General features: G+C 42.4%; 1 protein-coding gene across 2 annotated transcripts in view; it reads left to right on the top strand.

Moving 5' to 3' along the window:
* The window catches only part of MYO5B (myosin VB), a 160,364-nt gene extending 143,669 nt beyond the window's left edge, over positions 1-16,695 (top strand). For both annotated transcript variants that reach the window (XM_061353572.1, XM_061353571.1), the window contains 8 exons: positions 898-1,041; positions 2,162-2,313; positions 2,660-2,749; positions 7,986-8,136; positions 9,895-10,180; positions 11,279-11,453; positions 12,529-12,609; positions 13,398-16,695. In XM_061353572.1, the coding sequence (XP_061209556.1) occupies positions 898-1,041; positions 2,162-2,313; positions 2,660-2,749; positions 7,986-8,136; positions 9,895-10,180; positions 11,279-11,453; positions 12,529-12,609; positions 13,398-13,550 (1,232 nt within the window). In that variant the 3' untranslated portion in view covers positions 13,551-16,695. The remainder of the gene's footprint in view (positions 1-897; positions 1,042-2,161; positions 2,314-2,659; positions 2,750-7,985; positions 8,137-9,894; positions 10,181-11,278; positions 11,454-12,528; positions 12,610-13,397) is intronic.
* Positions 16,696-16,979: the final 284 nt, after the last annotated feature.

Below are 16,979 nucleotides of genomic sequence, written 5' to 3'. Positions count from 1 at the left end.
AGTGATGGGGGACAAGCATTTGGTGGAGATGTTGGTCTGACACTTGGTGTATCAGGGTTTGGAGGGTATTTAAAGGAAACTTTTAGCTTTCATTGTTGTTGATGATGTGACCCACGAGGAAATGGAGAGAGGATACCAATGGTTAGCAGGCAAGCGTGCTGATACAGCAATTTTGAGGAGGAATTAAAACCACTTAGGATTAAAATCTATGCATATATTGTTTGATCAGAAAACATCTCAGATGTGACACCTGTGTTGTATAGAAGGACCTTCCCATTCTCTGGAGATGCCATGATTAGTCAGAGAACCCCATTCTCATGAGCTAATTTTTGAAAACTAGGCATTAAGTGAAATTAAGCTGAATAACTGGAGAGCTTCCATAGCTTGCACAGCTGGTCTCTGTCACTGTAATTTGCATGCAGCAGGCTGCTGTTTCCTGCAGTACTTGTGTGCTGGTCCTTTCTCTTTTATTAAGCTTTTATGGAAGCAGTATTTAATGGTGTGCCACCATGCTTCTTCAGCTTTACAGCCAGCCAGGAGATGTGATGTTTCAGTGTATTTTCATTGTCTGGCTATTTTTTTTCCTCTCTGTGAAAGCCATACACTATAAAGTTTCCCACAGAGTTATTACTTTCTAGCCTGTGGTTCCTTAGAAAATAAAAATTACTTCATCTTTCCCTCCTTAAATCCAGCTTTTGTGCTCTTTCTTTCATTCAGAGTCAGAGCTACTGCTGACTGGTAATTCAAGATCTGGTTCTTTATATGTCTGTTGAAGATAATGACATTACTGGAAACAATATATAGTGGTTTTGTCCTGGTGTCTGCTCTAAGGCTGTGGAGGAGCTGAACAGTTCTCAATTGCCAGGTACCACCTTTCATGCTCTTTTCTCTTCACAGCATTCCAGACTGTGGTACCAGCAGAGGCAAGGCAGCGTGAATGTCACATGCAAGTTGCTGTTCAGAGGAAGGAGAAAAATTTCCAGGGCATGTTGGAATATTATAAGGAAGACGAGCCACTTCTCATCCAAAACCTCATTACAGGTGAGGAGCTTGCTCGTTTCCTTCCTCTCTTGTGTGGGAGAGTTTGTAAACTTGAGATCTCAAGGTAGACAAATAGATCATAGAATAGTAAGGGTTGGAAGATCTTTTAAATTAATCTTTTCTGAGGGCTGCATGTTTGTGGTGACAGCAGTTTTGGTAGGCAGATCAGTGCAGCACTAAGCAGACAGACCAGCATGGATATAATCCTTAAGAATAGGAAAAAAATAATAATCAAAAAAGGAGGCTGTAGGGCAGGCAGTAACTTGCTGAACTACATACAGTGTGGTAATTGATAGGTAGGGGATAGCAAAGGATAGACTCTGTGGATTTTGTGCAGCAATGGAACAGAAGTAGTTTGGTTTATGAGATAATAACAGATAACAGATAATAAACTTGGGAGCTCCTTTGTGCTTGAAGGTCTGATCAGAATTGCTGTAGCATCCCCTTATTCAATGCTGTTAGGAAGGTTGTGCTAAAGTGTTAGTATTTACTATCCCTCTCTAACCTCAGAAGAAACCAGTAAGGATATAAAAAGTGTTCAAAGAGCAGTGCTAGCCCATTGCTGTGGTCTTCGAAGTTCCCCTAATCAAGCAGGCTTTTTCTTTAGAAGCTGCAAATTCCCTAAGCTGCCATTAGGATTCAGTATCATAAGGGAAAGGATTTACTATGTCATGAGTTCAGTGGTGTGGGTTATACTCTGTGGGAGAAAGTCCTAAAAGCCTTAGGAGGCTTTTCTAAGGTTATTTGTATGCCTCTTGGGTAGACTTTTACATGGTAAAGAAGATCTAATGCTACTTATGCATCCATAAGTTGAAATGGGACACTGTCACAAACTTCAGTGCAGACAGTGCTACTATTCTGAAGCATAGTGTTGCAGCTTTTCTGCTTTGGCAGGCTCCAGCAGGCCCATCTGTCCTGCAGTTGTACCTCTGGTTCTGTGTCCATGTTGCAGAGAGGGATGCAAGCCACAGGGCCAAAATCTAGCCTTCCCCAGGGTTGGGGCAGACAGGTTTGCCTGGTTACAAGTGCAGCTCAGGTGCTCACTGTTTCCCTGCCAGTTGGTGAATTTTGAGAGGATTTACAAATGAAAAAAAAACAAAACCCTCACTAAACCTTCTAGATCTCAAGCCCCAGGCAGTGTCTGCTACTGTTCCTTGCCTTCCTGCCTATATCCTCTACATGTGCATCAGACATGCGGATTACATTAATGATGACCAGAAAGTGCATTCCTTGCTCACCTCCACCATCAATGGCATTAAGAAAGTGCTGAAGGTAGGTATCCATTTTCTCTTGTCCTGGGGTTGAGATGATCTAAGCTGGTAATAAGCATGTCAAAAGGGGTGATACTCAGCTCCCATAGTGATTTTCAAACGAAATTACTCTTATGGCTTCCCTTTTTAAAATAACAAAGAGAATTAATATCCTAGCAATATAATTATTTGCACTTACAGATTAAAAACAGAATGTTTGCAGGGAAAAAAATGGCTAATATCGCCCATCTGCAGAGAGAGAGCTTCATGATTCTAAATGAGGAAACTCGAAATCATTTTGTCTTGTTATGCCAGCATCCCCCACTGAAGGAGGGAAGTCTCATATTCCTTTAATTTTGCTCCTCCAGAAACACAGTCATGATTTTGAGATGACATCGTTTTGGCTGGCAAATACACGTCGCCTTCTGCACTGTTTGAAGCAGTACAGCGGAGATGCGGTAAGAAACTCAACATTGATCTTGAGTTTGTTGGTATTCCTCCAGGAAGGATCGTCAGGTCTCCTGGGTCTAGTGGTTTCCCTCTGGTCAGGGATCATCTCTGACTTCAGTCTTTTGTTAATTTGGATATAACGTGAGGCAGTTTCTAGAATCACAGAATCCCAGACTGGGTTGGGTTGGACAGGAGCTTAAAGCTCACCCAGTTCCAGCCCCCTGTCACAGGCAGGGACACATTCCACGAGAGCAAGTTGCTCCAAGCCCCTGTGTCCAACCTGCTCTTGAACACTGCCAGGGATGGGGCAGCCACAGGTTCTCTGGGCAACCACTGTCATAGTGAAACATTTCTCCCTTCTGTGTAGTCTAAAGTGGACCAAAGATTCATGGGGCATTGCACTGATATTTGATCTCAACATCTGTGATCTGAAGGCAGAAACCCTACATCACATGCAACAGAACAGTTTAAATTTCATAGCCAACCATGCACTTTAATTTGTCCAGACAGGGGATTTCCTTCTGGTCGGGTGTTTTGAAGGCTGATCTCCTAGTTCTAGTAGGTCCTGCAGCCTTTCATTAACCATGATTTCATTAACCATGATTTTTAGACAGGGGAAAATTGTCCCAAATTTTGCAATTTTTTTTTAATGTTTCTACCTGTTTTTTCCTGTTCTGTTCAACTAGATCAAAATAACCACACTTTGAGAGGGTAAACATGAGAATCATAATGTGAGCTTTTGGAAATAAAACCTCTCATTTCTTGCCACATTAGTAATATTACATAAGTGAAATAAGTTTTATTATAGCTGATCTGAGAAAATCAGATCGTAACAGTCCTCTTAGTACATCACACGCTGCCATCCTTATAGCCATATGTTCCAGGTATTAAGATTTTCAACAGAGCCAAATATAGAATCATAGAATCATAGAATAGTTAGGGTTGGAAAGGACCTTAAGATCATCAAGTTCCAACCCCCCTGCCATGGGCAGGGACACCTCGCTCTAAACCATATTACCCAAGGACTCATCCAACCTGGCCTTGAACACTGCCAGGGATGGAGCATTCACAACCTCCCTGGGCAACCCATTCCAGTGCCTCACCACCCTAACAGGAAAGAATTTCCTCCTTATATCCAATCTAAACTTCCCCTGTTTAAGTTTTAACCCATTACCCCTTGTCCTACCACTACAGTCCCTAATGAAGAGTCCATCCCCAGCATCCCTATAGGCTCCCTTCAGATACTGGAAGGCTGCTATGAGGTCTCCACGCAGCCTTCTCTTCTCCAGGCTGAACAGCCCCAACTTTCTCAGCCAATCTTCATATGGGAGGTGCTCCAGTCCCCTGATCATCCTCGTGGCCTCCTCTGGACTTGTTCCAACAGTTCCATGTCCTTTTTATGTTGAGGACACCAGAACTGTACACAATACTCCAGGTGAGGTCTCACGAGAGCAGAATAAAGAGGCAGGATCACGTCCTTCGACCTGCTGGTAATACACAGTTTATCACGCTCCTTTTGATGCAGCCCAGGATACGGTTGGCTTTCTGGGCTGCAAGCGCACACTGAAGCTGGCTCATGTTCATTTTCTCATCCACCAGCACCCCCAAGTCCTTCTCTGCAGGGCTGCTCTGAATCTCTTCTCTACCCAACCTGTAGCTGTGTCTGGGATTGCTCCGACCCAGGTGTAGGACCTTGCACTTGTCATGGTTAAACTTCATGAGGTTGGCATCAGCCCACCTCACAAGTGTGTCAAGGTCCCTCTGGATGGCATTCCTTCCCTCCAGCATATCAACCGAACCACACACCTTGGTGTTATCGGCAGACTTGCTGAGGGCGCACTCAATCCCACTGTCCATGTCAGCGACGAAGACGTTAAACAGGACCGGTCCCAACACTGATCCCTGAGGGACACCACTCGTTACAGGTCTCCAGCCGGACATTGAGCCATTAACCACAACTCTTTGTGTGTGGCCCTCTAGCCAGTTCTTTATCCACCGAGTGGTCCATTCATCAAATTGATGTCTCTCTAATTTAGAGACAAGGATGTCATGTGGGACAGTGTCGAACGCTTTGCACAAATCCAGGTAGATGACATCAACTGCTCTACTGCTGTCCATCAGTTCTGTAGCCCCATCATAAAAGGCCACCAAATTGGTCAGGCAGGATTTCCCCTTTGTGAAGCCATGCTGGCTGTCCCCAGGCACCTTGTTGTTTTTCATGTGCCTTAGCATGCCTTCCAGGAGGATCTGATCCAAGATTTTGCCAGGCACAGAGGTGAGACTGACTGGTCTGTAATTCCCTGGGTCATCCATTTTCCCCTTCTTGAAAATGAGGGTTATATTTCCCTTTTTCCAGTCGTCGGGAACTTCACCTGATTTCCATGATTTTTCAAATATGATGGCCAGCGGCTTAGCAACTTCATTTGCCAGCTCCTTCAGGACCCGCAGATGGATTTCATCAGGACCCATGGACTTGTACAGATTCAGATTTTTAAGATGGTCTCGAACCAATTCCTCTGCTACAGTGGGCCCAAGGTCTCCATTCTCACAGCCTCTGCATCTGCATTCCAAGACATGGGTGGTGCGGTCAGAGCCTTTGCCAGTGAAGACTGAGGCAAAGAAGTCATTCAGAACCTCAGCCTTCTCCAAATCCTGTGTAGCTAGTTCACTCGAGGGCTTCCTGAGGGGGCCTGCGTTCTCCCTAATCTGCTTATTTGCTATGTACCTGTAGAATCCCTTCCTGTCATCCTTAATATCCCTAGCCAGGTTTAATTCTAACTGGGCCTTAGCTTTCCTAACCTGGTCCCTAGCTTCCCAGACAACATCCCTGTACTCTTCCCAGGCCGCCTGTCCTTGCTTCCACTTCCTATAAAACTCTTTTTTCATTTGAATTTTCCTCAGCAGCTCCTTATCCATCCAAGGAGGTCTCCTGGCCCTCCTGCTGCACTTCCTTCTGGTTGGGATGCAACACTCCTGAGCTTGTAGCAGGTGATCCTTGAAGACCAACCAAGAGTCTTGAGCCCCCCTGCCCTCTAGGGCTATAGCCCATGGAACCTTACTAAGCAGGTTCCTGAAGAGGCCAAAGTCTGCTCTTTTGAAGTCTAGGGCAGTGAGCTTGCTGCACGCTCTTCTCACTGTCCTAAGGATCTCAGATTCGACCATCTTGTGGTTGCTGCATCCAAGGCTGCCCTGGAGTGCCACATTTCCAACGAGCCCTTCCCTGTTGGTGAGCACAGGGTCAAGCATGGCACCTCTCCTTCTCGGTTCCCCTATTACTTGCAGAAGGAAGTTGTCTTCCATACAATCGAGGAACCTCCTGGATTGCTTGTGCTGGGCCATACCTTCGCTCCAACAGATGTCAGGATGGTTGAAGTCACCCATGAGAATGAGGGCCTGTGAGTGTGAGGCTTTTCCTGTCTGCCTATAGAGTGCTTCATCCGCAGATTCCTCTTGATCAGGCCGTCTATAACAGATCCCCACATTAATGTCTCCCATCGCTGTTTTCGCTTTAACCCTGACCCACAAGCTCTCTGTTAACTGCTCCCCTGTCCCCAGACAGAGTTCCATACTCTCCAGTCTATCCCTAACATAAAGGGCAACTCCCCCTCTGCGCCTGCCAGGACTTTCTTTTCTAAAGAGTCTGTAACCTTCCATTCCAACACTCCAGTCATAGGAGCCATCCCACCATGTTTCTGTGATGCCTATAATATCATACCCCCATAGACGAGCACACATCTCTAATTTCTCGTTTGTTCCCCATGCTACGGGCATTTGTATAGAGGCATCTGAGCCGAGCTCCAAATGAAGCCGGCTCATTGGCTGGAGCAGCTGGAATATCTCTGCATTGCTCCAAGCATTTATTATAGGAGCTGGTAACTGACTGGGTGTGTTGGGATGGAGTGATGCCCCCCCCTCCCCCAACAAATCTAGTCATTTCACATATGTTATTTCTCATTTAGTTTTGGTTTGGGTTAGATATATTAAGCAATCAAGCTTTTAAGAATAAATGAAAAAAAATCATAGAATCAAATTTTTCAGGTCATTCACAAGATAATGACTGGTGTGTAAAACTTGGTGCTTGACTTCCAAGATTTAAATTAGAAAGAACATTAATTTAGATGATAATTACTCATCGTTTAGCTCCTATTCGCCCTCTTCTGCCTGGATAACAACATTACATTTCAAGAAAATACCCAGAAAACCAGCGGGGTAGGAAAAAAAGGGAACCCAAACTTAAATTTCAGGTTCTTTGCTATGATTTACTATGTTAAGTGAACCACTATTTGCAAATTAAGTTGATAATCTGGTGGAAAAGCACAGGGGAAAAATAATTCTGAACAGTTTTCAAAATACTGTTCTTTCATCTGAAATCCAACCTATCTGAAAGGAAACAGGTTTGAAAGGAAATCCCAAACTAAATGCAGTCTGGCAATGCAAAGAGCATTTGTCAGAAAAATGGAGAAATTCTGAAGTCAACTCAAATTGTACATGTTGTATTTTTGCATCTTGCTAGTCAGCAAACAACAGAAAGTTTCAGAGCTATCAATTGGTGTCAAAACAAGAAAACAATATGAGCAGGCAATTAAAGTGGCTGTGTTGATTACAAAATTAAGTTAGATCACATTTGCTTCTGTCAGCGAAACTAGCACTAATGTCTGAGCCCAGAACTTGTGGCTACAGCATCCATGGCAGGATCCGAGATCAGCTGCTGCTTCAGCAAAAGGCAAGGAATAAATTCAGTTACTTGGAGAGATTTCCACACTTCAGATCTTTAAAAACATAGTCAAAGCATACAGCATGTGGCTAAATTTCTTTAAATTATTTCCTAAACTATCAATCTCAAAATACTTGGTTTCCCATAAATAATTGTGACTTACAGGGATAAAGAGCTAGAAAAAGTTTCTCAGGGACTGAAATGTCATTTTCTAGTTTATATATATATTGCAGTTAATACAGATACTGCTCCTTGCTAAAGCTAAAATGGCAGACTTCTCACTTAATGGTACTTTTCTTCAAAAAAGCAGACCTGTAATAATAATTTATGAACAAATGGCTGAGTAAATCAAAGGTGATTTATGAGTCTAGATCTTTTCTATAATAGAGTAACAATGTCCTTTGGTAACATCTCTGGATATATTGTACTGTAAGGGTTTTTTTTTTTGCTTTTTTTTTTTTGTTTTGAGTGGTTTACTGGACTATAAATAGGTGGAATAATGAAACTAAGTGTTTTAATCTCCCATTCAGGGTTTCATGACGCAAAATACGCCTAAACAGAACGAGCACTGTCTGAAGAACTTTGACCTGACCGAATACCGCCAGGTGCTAGACCACCTCTCCATCCAGATCTACCAGCAGCTCATTAAGATAGCAGAGGGCATACTTCACCACATGATTGGTAAATTCGCATTAGCCTTTAGGAGGGTGGGTTTTTTCACTGTAATTATCTACTCTGAGGGCTTTTCAGACCTTTGCATGGTGCTAGAATGACCTCACCACAAAGGAAAAGCCTGTAGTTGGTCGGAAGGCGTATGTTACAAAAAATAAGGGCTTGGTTTGGAGGATGTCCTTGTGTTAGCAGTGACCTGGAGTTAGGGAGGCAGACCTGGATGAATTTATATTTTCCCCTATGACAGAAACTAACAGAGATGAGGGCTCCCCCCTCCCACTCCCCAGTGATAAATGATACCTCCTTCCTTTCTGTTGGGGAGGTGGTGACAGAGGTGAGATGGTGCTGGTGGGTCTGTAGGAACACAGCTCTCTACATACCATGTTCACAGTTAAGCTTTTTATGCTTTATGCTTAATAAAAGCTTTATTTCGTTATGAGGGAGGTGAGAATTGGGAAGAGGAAAAAAGAGACTAATAAAGCCCTTGTTTTGCCAGGGTGAGTCAGTATGAGAAGAATTACCTCCCCATCTACGTTAGTCCTCTTTGCTAAGCTAATTGAGGGGTTGTTCTCAGTGCTTTATATTTTCTAGCTATTAGTGTTTTTCTTGAGCTCCCAGCCTGGTCCCTTCTGTATCTGGGACTCTTTCCCTGTACTCTCTAAATGTCCTTGCACAAATTCTGGCTATACCAGATGGCATCACTGCCTACCATTGCTGCATGTACCTCCTGCTTGTTGTAGAAATTTGTCCTGTTCCTCTAGTTAGGGTGTTATTACTTCTAATCTATCTTCATTTCTTCCAATCCTTTGAGCCAATTAATCACTTTAACTGCAGAATTTAAGGCTCTCTGGTGGATATACAGAGAGAAGTGATTACAGCTCAAAAGAGAGCTGTTGCCTGTTTCTGCAGCATCTTAAGTGATTTCCGTGTAGTAACACCAAGGAAGAAAAAAGTGTGACCTTACAGATATATTTTATGCTTCAACTGTTTTGTATTATAGAATCATAGAATCATAGAATAGTTAGGGTTGGAAAGGATCTTAAGATCATCAAGTTCCAACCCCCCTGCCATGGGCAGGGACACCTCGCTCTAAACCATATTACCCAAGGCCTCATCCAACCTGGCCTTGAACACTGCCAGGGATGGAGCATTCACAACCTCCCTGGGCAACCCATTCCATTGCCTCACCACCCTAACAGGAAAGAATTTCCTCCTTATATCCAATCTAAACTTCCCCTGTTTAAGTTTTAACCCATTACCCCTTGTCCTACCGCTACAGTCCCTAATGAAGAGTCCATCCCCAGCATCCCTATAGGCCCCCTTCAGATACTGGAAGGCTGCTATGAGGTCTCCACGCAGCCTTCTCTTCTCCAGGCTGAACAGCCCCAACTTTCTCAGCCGATCTTTATCTGGGAGGTGCTCCAGTCCCCTGATCATTCTCATGGCCCTCCTCTGGACTTGTTCCAACAGATCCATGTCCTTTTTATGTAGAGGATACCAGAACTGTACACAATACTCCAAGTGAGGTCTCACGAGAGCAGAATAAAGGGGCAGGATCACGTCTTTCAACCTGCTGGTCACACACAGTTTCTCACAGTAAACTAGCAATTCATGGATCTGTCCTGCTTTCAGACCTCACAGCATCCATCATTTTGCATTACTGAGACTGCTGCATGTTTGCAATTGCTCATAGAGGGATCAGTTCTTGCCTCTAGTGACTAAGAGGTGGATAGAGGTGTTTTTAGCTCATTTTCCCCCCTTTTTCAGTGTCTGCCGTGTTGGAAAATGAGAGTATCCAAGGGCTTTCTGGTGTCAAACCAATGGGCTACAGAAATCGCTCCTCCAGCATGGCAGAGGGTGACACCTCCTACAGCCTAGATGAAATCATTCGCCAGCTGAACACCTTCCACACCATCATGTGTGACCAGGGTCTGGACCCAGAGATCGTGCAGCAGGTCTTCAAGCAGCTGTTCTACATGATCAATGCAGTTGCCCTGAACAACCTCCTATTAAGGAAGGATGTCTGCTCGTGGAGCACAGGCATGCAGCTAAGGTGGGATAGTGACTTGGGGCAGGGATGTACCTACTTAAGGAAGCCTTGTTAATTTTATAAGGTAGTGGAAAACAGGAAAATAAAATGCAGTGGTGTAAATAAGGAGAGAAATTGGATTCAGCAGGGGACTGATGCAGTTAAATCTAACCCCCATTGTGTAATGCCTGTGTGATGAAGTTTACTGTACCACTTGTGAATTAAATACATGTTATACTAATTTTCTCTGGGATATGCTTTCCCCACCTTTCTCTCACCAAGACTGAGCAGGTGATGTAGGACAGGTTGGACACTGGGATGGAGAAGTCTCTGGTTCTCTCCTTCTGCCATGTCTCTGATTTTGAATGTTGCAGTATCAGACTCCAGCCTTAAAGATGTTAAGCCCCTGTTGCTGTGTGCAGTGCCTCCAGCTTCTCATGAACTGCAGAGAAGTGGCAGCAAAGGATCTGCTGGGCTGGGATCAGGGGCCTACATTCCCCATTGCTGTCTTAGCATAGTGGTGTAACAGGGGTTGAAATTTGAAAGGGCATCTAGTGCAAACCTGCCACAAAGGGGCCATGAACATTTATCAGCCCTGGCATAAATCTATCAGCTTCTTTTGTAGTGAAAGTGACTTAAACTTTTTTTTTTTTCTTTTGCTACCCTCTCCCCTTCCCACAGTGGATCTTTTGCATGTTCTCTGTCCGCCTGGAAGTGGGCACAGGCACAGGCAATTTTTTGTGTAAATATTTTCGAAGATACTTGGGTACCTTGCAGGATTTTGTTATCATTTAAAAGCTTGTCAAAAGCTTAATTTTAATTGACTTTTGAATATGAACAAACGTAAATGCTGTAGAAAACCACATCCCTTGTGCTTTTCTTGTGCTCAGCTGTTACATACCTCATCTGTTTCTAAGGTACATAGAATACAGATTTTGCTTTGAGTTGTTGAGTATTAAGCTTTGGTCTGGTTCTGTCTTGTCATGTGTATCACAAATATGAGTCACAAAAAGTCACATCTACCCATACTGCATCATACGTTGAGTCTTGTAGAGGATTTTCCAGATGTTATGTCTTATCTCTGGGCTGTCAGCTTATGTCTTATCTTGGTTGCTTACCCAGGTTTAACATAAGCCAGCTGGAGGAATGGCTCCGCGCCAAGAATTTGCAGGAGAGTGGAGCAGCACAAACTTTGGAGCCCTTGATTCAGGCAGCACAGCTTCTGCAGCTGAAAAAGAAAACTTCAGAAGATGCTGAGGCCATCTGCTCCTTGTGCACATCACTCACGACCCAGCAGGTAAGGAGCAGGGCAGAGATTGACACCACAGGATAACCAAAGGAATGGGAAAGGGTGGTGTCCTGGTGCCAGCTCTTCAGTGCCTGGACTCAGCATACCATTCCAACGGTGGGGGCACCTTGTCCTTTTCAGGACTACTGGTGAGTACTGACCCCTGTCAGTGGTGGTCACCGCAATGGCTCCTCTCCTACAGTGGCACTGATGACACTGGAGCTCCAGAAACCTACAAAGTTGAAATCCAGCCCCGAAGAGTTCATGATATAAGTCAGACACTTGGAATTTTAAACCCACACATTGCCATTACCCAGGGTCTAACCTGGCTAGGTCTGCAGGATGTCCACCAAAGGTTCATATTTGGGGCAGGAAGTTGATAACTACCCATGTAAGATGGGGGGATCTGATCTTAAACTACAAGGCTCCGTTCCAGAAGGATATGAACTCATGTTTTTTGCTGCTGGATTGCTTGGTCCTCATTTGATAATGGTGTAAGAGGAAAGAACTGAGAGGTGTGAGCTGATCTCCAGTTCTTGGAGATCCTTTCTCCTGTATTTCTGTCTCCCTGCCTTGAACATGTGTTCTTGAGAAGCCAATGGGTGGTAGTGGAGGAGCAGAAGTAAGGAAGCTTCGTAAGTCTTGCAGAGCTGACATCAGAAAGTACTGGGAAGTGGTCACCTGTGCCACTGTGTGTCAACCGAACAGAGTCCCTGTGTAAATCTGTTGTTCAAGTGTATTCCCAGTTGACAGTCTCTGCCATAAGTGGCTTTTACAGGCCTGTAAATGCTCACCATAGCTTAGAGTGGGCACAGGAACACCAGGATGATATTTGTGCTACTGCTTCTCAGTAGTGTCATGGGAGACTTGTTATCATAGGATCAGAGAATGGTTTTGGTTGGAACAGATCTTAAAGATCATCTAGTTCCTCCCTGACACCTTCCACACTAGACAGGGTTGCTCAAAGCCCTGTCTAACCTGTCCTTGGTTATGGCTATAACAAGACAAGCTTTTAGTGGTGCTTTGTATTCTGGAAAAGTTTGGTTTCTCATGATTGTCTGTAATCCTATTTTGTTTTCAACAGATTGTAAAGATACTTAATCTCTACACTCCGGTGAATGAGTTTGAAGAACGCGTGACAGTAGCTTTCATTCGAGACATACAGGTAAATTTCAAGGGCTGTAAAATGGAGGAGATAGTACTAATGACTGTATTAAGTACTAATCTGTATTAAGTCATTACCAACTCGGATGTTTTGTAATAGGCATGCTGCTGCATGTTGTCCCAAATTTAGTGCAAGTAGGCATGTGCACATGCTTACTTGCAACATACAGCTGCAGGGATAAGTGGCCTGTTAATCACAATGAGCAATAATCGCCCATTTTCCCAGCTCATCTAATCCAAAGCTCTTCAGTAGCAGCACAACACAGAAATAAGGTTGCAGGAGTCAGTGAAGCATCAGTGAAATGGAGTTATTTCAGAGACAGAAGATAGAAAATGGTAACTAAAGGAGAAATAAATAAATGAAACACGAATACCTTTTCATGCTAGCAAGGAGGAGGCAGGAAAAGGAAATCTGTTCAGCTACTCCTAGAATATATCTCTCTCACTGAGTAGCTGAATCAAAAATGGTCTGCTGGTAACATGCAGTGCTGCTGCTGCTGTACAAGGGGGTCATGTTGTTTCCAAGCCCTGTATCTTGCTTTGTGTTCATGTACAAAATGTATCTGGGTTCTTCTGAAGCAGTGTTTCCTAGTCGCTGTAGAAGTAACTGTAGATATTTGCTGAAAAGATGGCTGCGGCATTAAAGAACAAAAGAATTCCCACCTTTTGTTCTGCGGTATCTCTAGAATTGTGTACATTCTCAAACTTTTGTGATATTAAACATGAAAAATGCAAAGAAAAGGCAACAAGTGATACTAAATTAATTTTTTTCTCCCACACCTCCTATAGATGCACTTGCAAGAGCGAAATGACCCTCCGCAGCTGCTGTTAGACTTCAAGCACATGTTCCCAGTTTTGTTCCCGTTCAACCCATCCTCCATAACCATGGACTCTATCGATCTCCCTGCTTCTCTCAACTTGGAATTTCTCAATAAAGTCTGAAGACAGTATAATTAAGCCCACCTCTCATACCCAGAGATCTCCAGCAAAGAAAGAAAAATCCTGAAAGGAATTTAAGGAGCTCTTCAAATACAGACCAAACAGGCTTGTAGACAAATGAATACATAGTGATAACTGGATGCTAAACTATACAGTTAAAAACCGACTGATCTGTATGTGATGTTGGGGGTTTTTTTTTGGTAATTTGCAGCTCAGAAATAATGATATCTGAAATGTAGATTTATTTCTTACTGTTTGATTTTTACACTCAAACCCCATAATCATCTCCAAAAGACACTAACAAAAAAGAATGGGGAATGAAATCCCCGCTGGTTTCTATAGGTGTCTAGGAAGAAACGAGAGTTAAATCAAGACCAAAATCTGAGACATGCTTGCCTCCTTTAAAGACATGTAATTTGTCTGATAGCCAGGTGATTTTGTAGGTATTAATCATGTGACAAGCAATTTTGCCTCCTGTTCTTGCTAGTGACCCTATCACAATAGTGAGTTGAGAAAGTCAACTGCAGAAAGTGCAAGTATGTGTGTATCATGCTCGTTAAGGTTATGGGCTTGGACACTGCTTGTTTCCACTGACATAGAATTTGGCACAAATTTTATGCTTAAGAAATGCTATTGCTCCTCCTAATGCATCCAGTGCATCTGCTTCGTGGGAAATGGTAGTTTGGACTTTCTTCTGTTACCAAATTTACATTAGTGACTTGTAAGGGTTTTGTTCTCATGAAATTATCTTAAGACAAGGGACTGTCTCAGGCTTCCTCGTTTTAGTATAGGTGAGCTTCACCCTGATATCTGCTATTGCCTTTTCCCTGTGTTTTTGAAAGTCAGAAACTTTCATCCAGTGGCTATTGAGGTTCTTATACTTACACGGCCTGTGTCAGAATCTTATGCATAGATGAGATGTGCTAACACAGCCCAATTTAACCACCAGGTCTCCACTTCAGTTCAGTGGGTTACTCCTAGCTGTAGCAGGGCTGTGGAAAAACTCTATTCAGTTCAACAGACATCTGGAATTTCACCAGCTGTGCAAATACAGTGGTTATATAAATGAAGAATACATAAAGTTCTAAAATAAAAGGGAGTGGATAAGTGATGAAATGTTTTTGTGTAACACAAAAAAAAAATTGTCAGTGTGTTAGTAATGTGTTTCTTTAACAGTGAGCATAAACTCTTTGTCTACAACAAAATCCAATGAACAACTGCAATCAGTTCAAATTGTTAAGCTTTTTTTTAACCTACCTTATAAATTAAAACGGACCAACCCCCTGACCTCACTATGTAGACACTGCAAGCTCCTCACAGCAGAATTCATTGATTTTTCTCAGTACGTACCATGACGTGGTGAATTCTTGGTTTCTGTAGAGCCACTTTCTCACTGAGATGGGGAAAAGCCATGGTTGAGTGATGTGCTGCAATAAGCCTAATAGTGATGAGTCTGCAAAGTGCTCAGTGGCTATCCTTCTACTGGAGCTCAGCATGCCAAAATGCAGCTAAAGCCCCCCTCATCTCATCACCTTGACCAGTTTCCATAGTGCTCTTGTCTAAGTCTATCTGAACTTTGTGGTTGTGGTTCCTGAAAAAAAAACAAAAACTTCTTCTCATCTGACTGCTTTTAGTTGGTGCAAATCAGATCCAAATAGCAAATTTTATCACCAGGTACCCTATCTGCTCAGAGGATTAAAGTAGGTAAAGTATTGTAAAGATATACTAAATCCTGCCATGCTGGAGTCACATTTTTAGATAAGCACTGTGTTTTGATTTAAACATCATGTACATAATCAATGTATATACAAACTGTAATAGGTCCTGTATGTACTATATATGTATATTGCTACCCAAAAAGCACATTTTTAAAGAAAAAAATGAGTGCTGTGAAGAATTATATTGGTCTGTGCCAGTGAATAAATAACCTTGCTTCAAACAGACCATGGTTTAGCGTGGCTGTTACCAGTGAAGGACCAATTTAAGGCCGAGAGATTATCTTTGCCCATGTCACCCAAATAATTATAGAAGAAAACTGATTTCTTTTGTGGCACCAACACTACCTCCAAAAGACAGTCTTCGAGCATTGCATCTACTGCTTACATTCAGTAGTGCCTTCATCTCCCCTTCGTATATATAAGGGTAATGGCACCGTCTTGTGGTCTATGCCCAGTGAACCCATGCTCTTCTGTCACCCACTCATCTACCATACTTTTATTTCTTACACCTACCTCTCCATGTTTGCAAATGAATGTTTTTGCAATGCTCTCAATTTAATTTTTTAATTGTATCTTACTCCTTTCTCACCCCACCCCATAGTAGTAATCACCTAAAAATTACAGAAAAAAATAAATAAAAAAAATCATTCAGAGCAGCATTCAGTCTTTCTGTAAAACTGTTTAAACAGAGCTATTTTTCAGAATTCATCTTAGGCCAACAGTTTCATCGTGGGCTCTTCAGATCTCTACCTCTCTCTGATGTAAAGTGTTCAGAGTATAATTAACAACAGATTGACTAAAGCAATGGTTGGTGTGCAGACGAAATGACAGGTTGCTGCAGAACCCACTTCTGCAACGATTTCGTTGCTGATTGCAATTGTGAAGTGTGGTTAATGGCCTTCTAGGGGATAATGGTCTTTCACTGGCATTTTCAGGATCATAATTTATACGTACAGTAGAGACTTTCTTAAAAACTATGTATTGCAGAAGGGAACTGGGATTTAATGTCTTGGTTGGTGATAATGTAGTTTATCAATTAAAATCCATCTGGAAGAGGACTGTCTATGAAATATCTTCAATATATGTTATCTTTTCTGACAGCTATTTGTTTTCAAATGTGAATTTTGTTAAATCGCTATGCTCAAGCATGTCCTTCTTTCCTCAGATTGGCACTTCTTTATTTAAAGAGCAAATCTAACACAAAGCATGGCTTTGAGAAAGCTGGCTGTTATCTGGATCTGGTTTTATGTTTAAATATTGACTATTAAGTTGAGCATTTTCCCGCTGTGTGCCTTTAGCTGTTACTAAGGTAACTGACTTCTCAACCACTGTTTCTCCGAAACAAGCATTAAAATGTGGGGATATTTTTATTGTTCTCTCATAAAAAGTTGTCTGTGGATTTATAAGTAAGCCAATAAAGTCTCACTCTGCAGAGGTCTGTAAAGATGCTTTTTTCCTAGTAAGTTCCTAGTAAGAGAACAATATTGACCAGTACTGGGGTTTTTTGCATATATAATGTATCTTAGAAAAGTGCTATTAGGAATAAAAACCCCCAAACAAAACCAAACCACATCCAAAAATGAAACCCTCAAAAAAAAAAAAAACAAACCAACCCAAAACAAAACCAAACAAAAAAAAAAAACAAAAGACCCCACAAAAAACCCCAAACAAAAAACAATTAAAAAAAAAACCCCACACAAAAAAAAAAAAAAAA

The sequence above is a fragment of the Neopsephotus bourkii genome, unplaced genomic scaffold, assembly GCF_033783945.1.
Source record: "Neopsephotus bourkii isolate Nb327-2 ecotype Australia unplaced genomic scaffold, CSIRO-AGI_Nbou_v1 NB_682, whole genome shotgun sequence".
Taxonomy (NCBI): domain Eukaryota; kingdom Metazoa; phylum Chordata; class Aves; order Psittaciformes; family Psittacidae; genus Neopsephotus; species Neopsephotus bourkii.
This window is presented reverse-complemented; position numbering and strand designations above follow the sequence as displayed.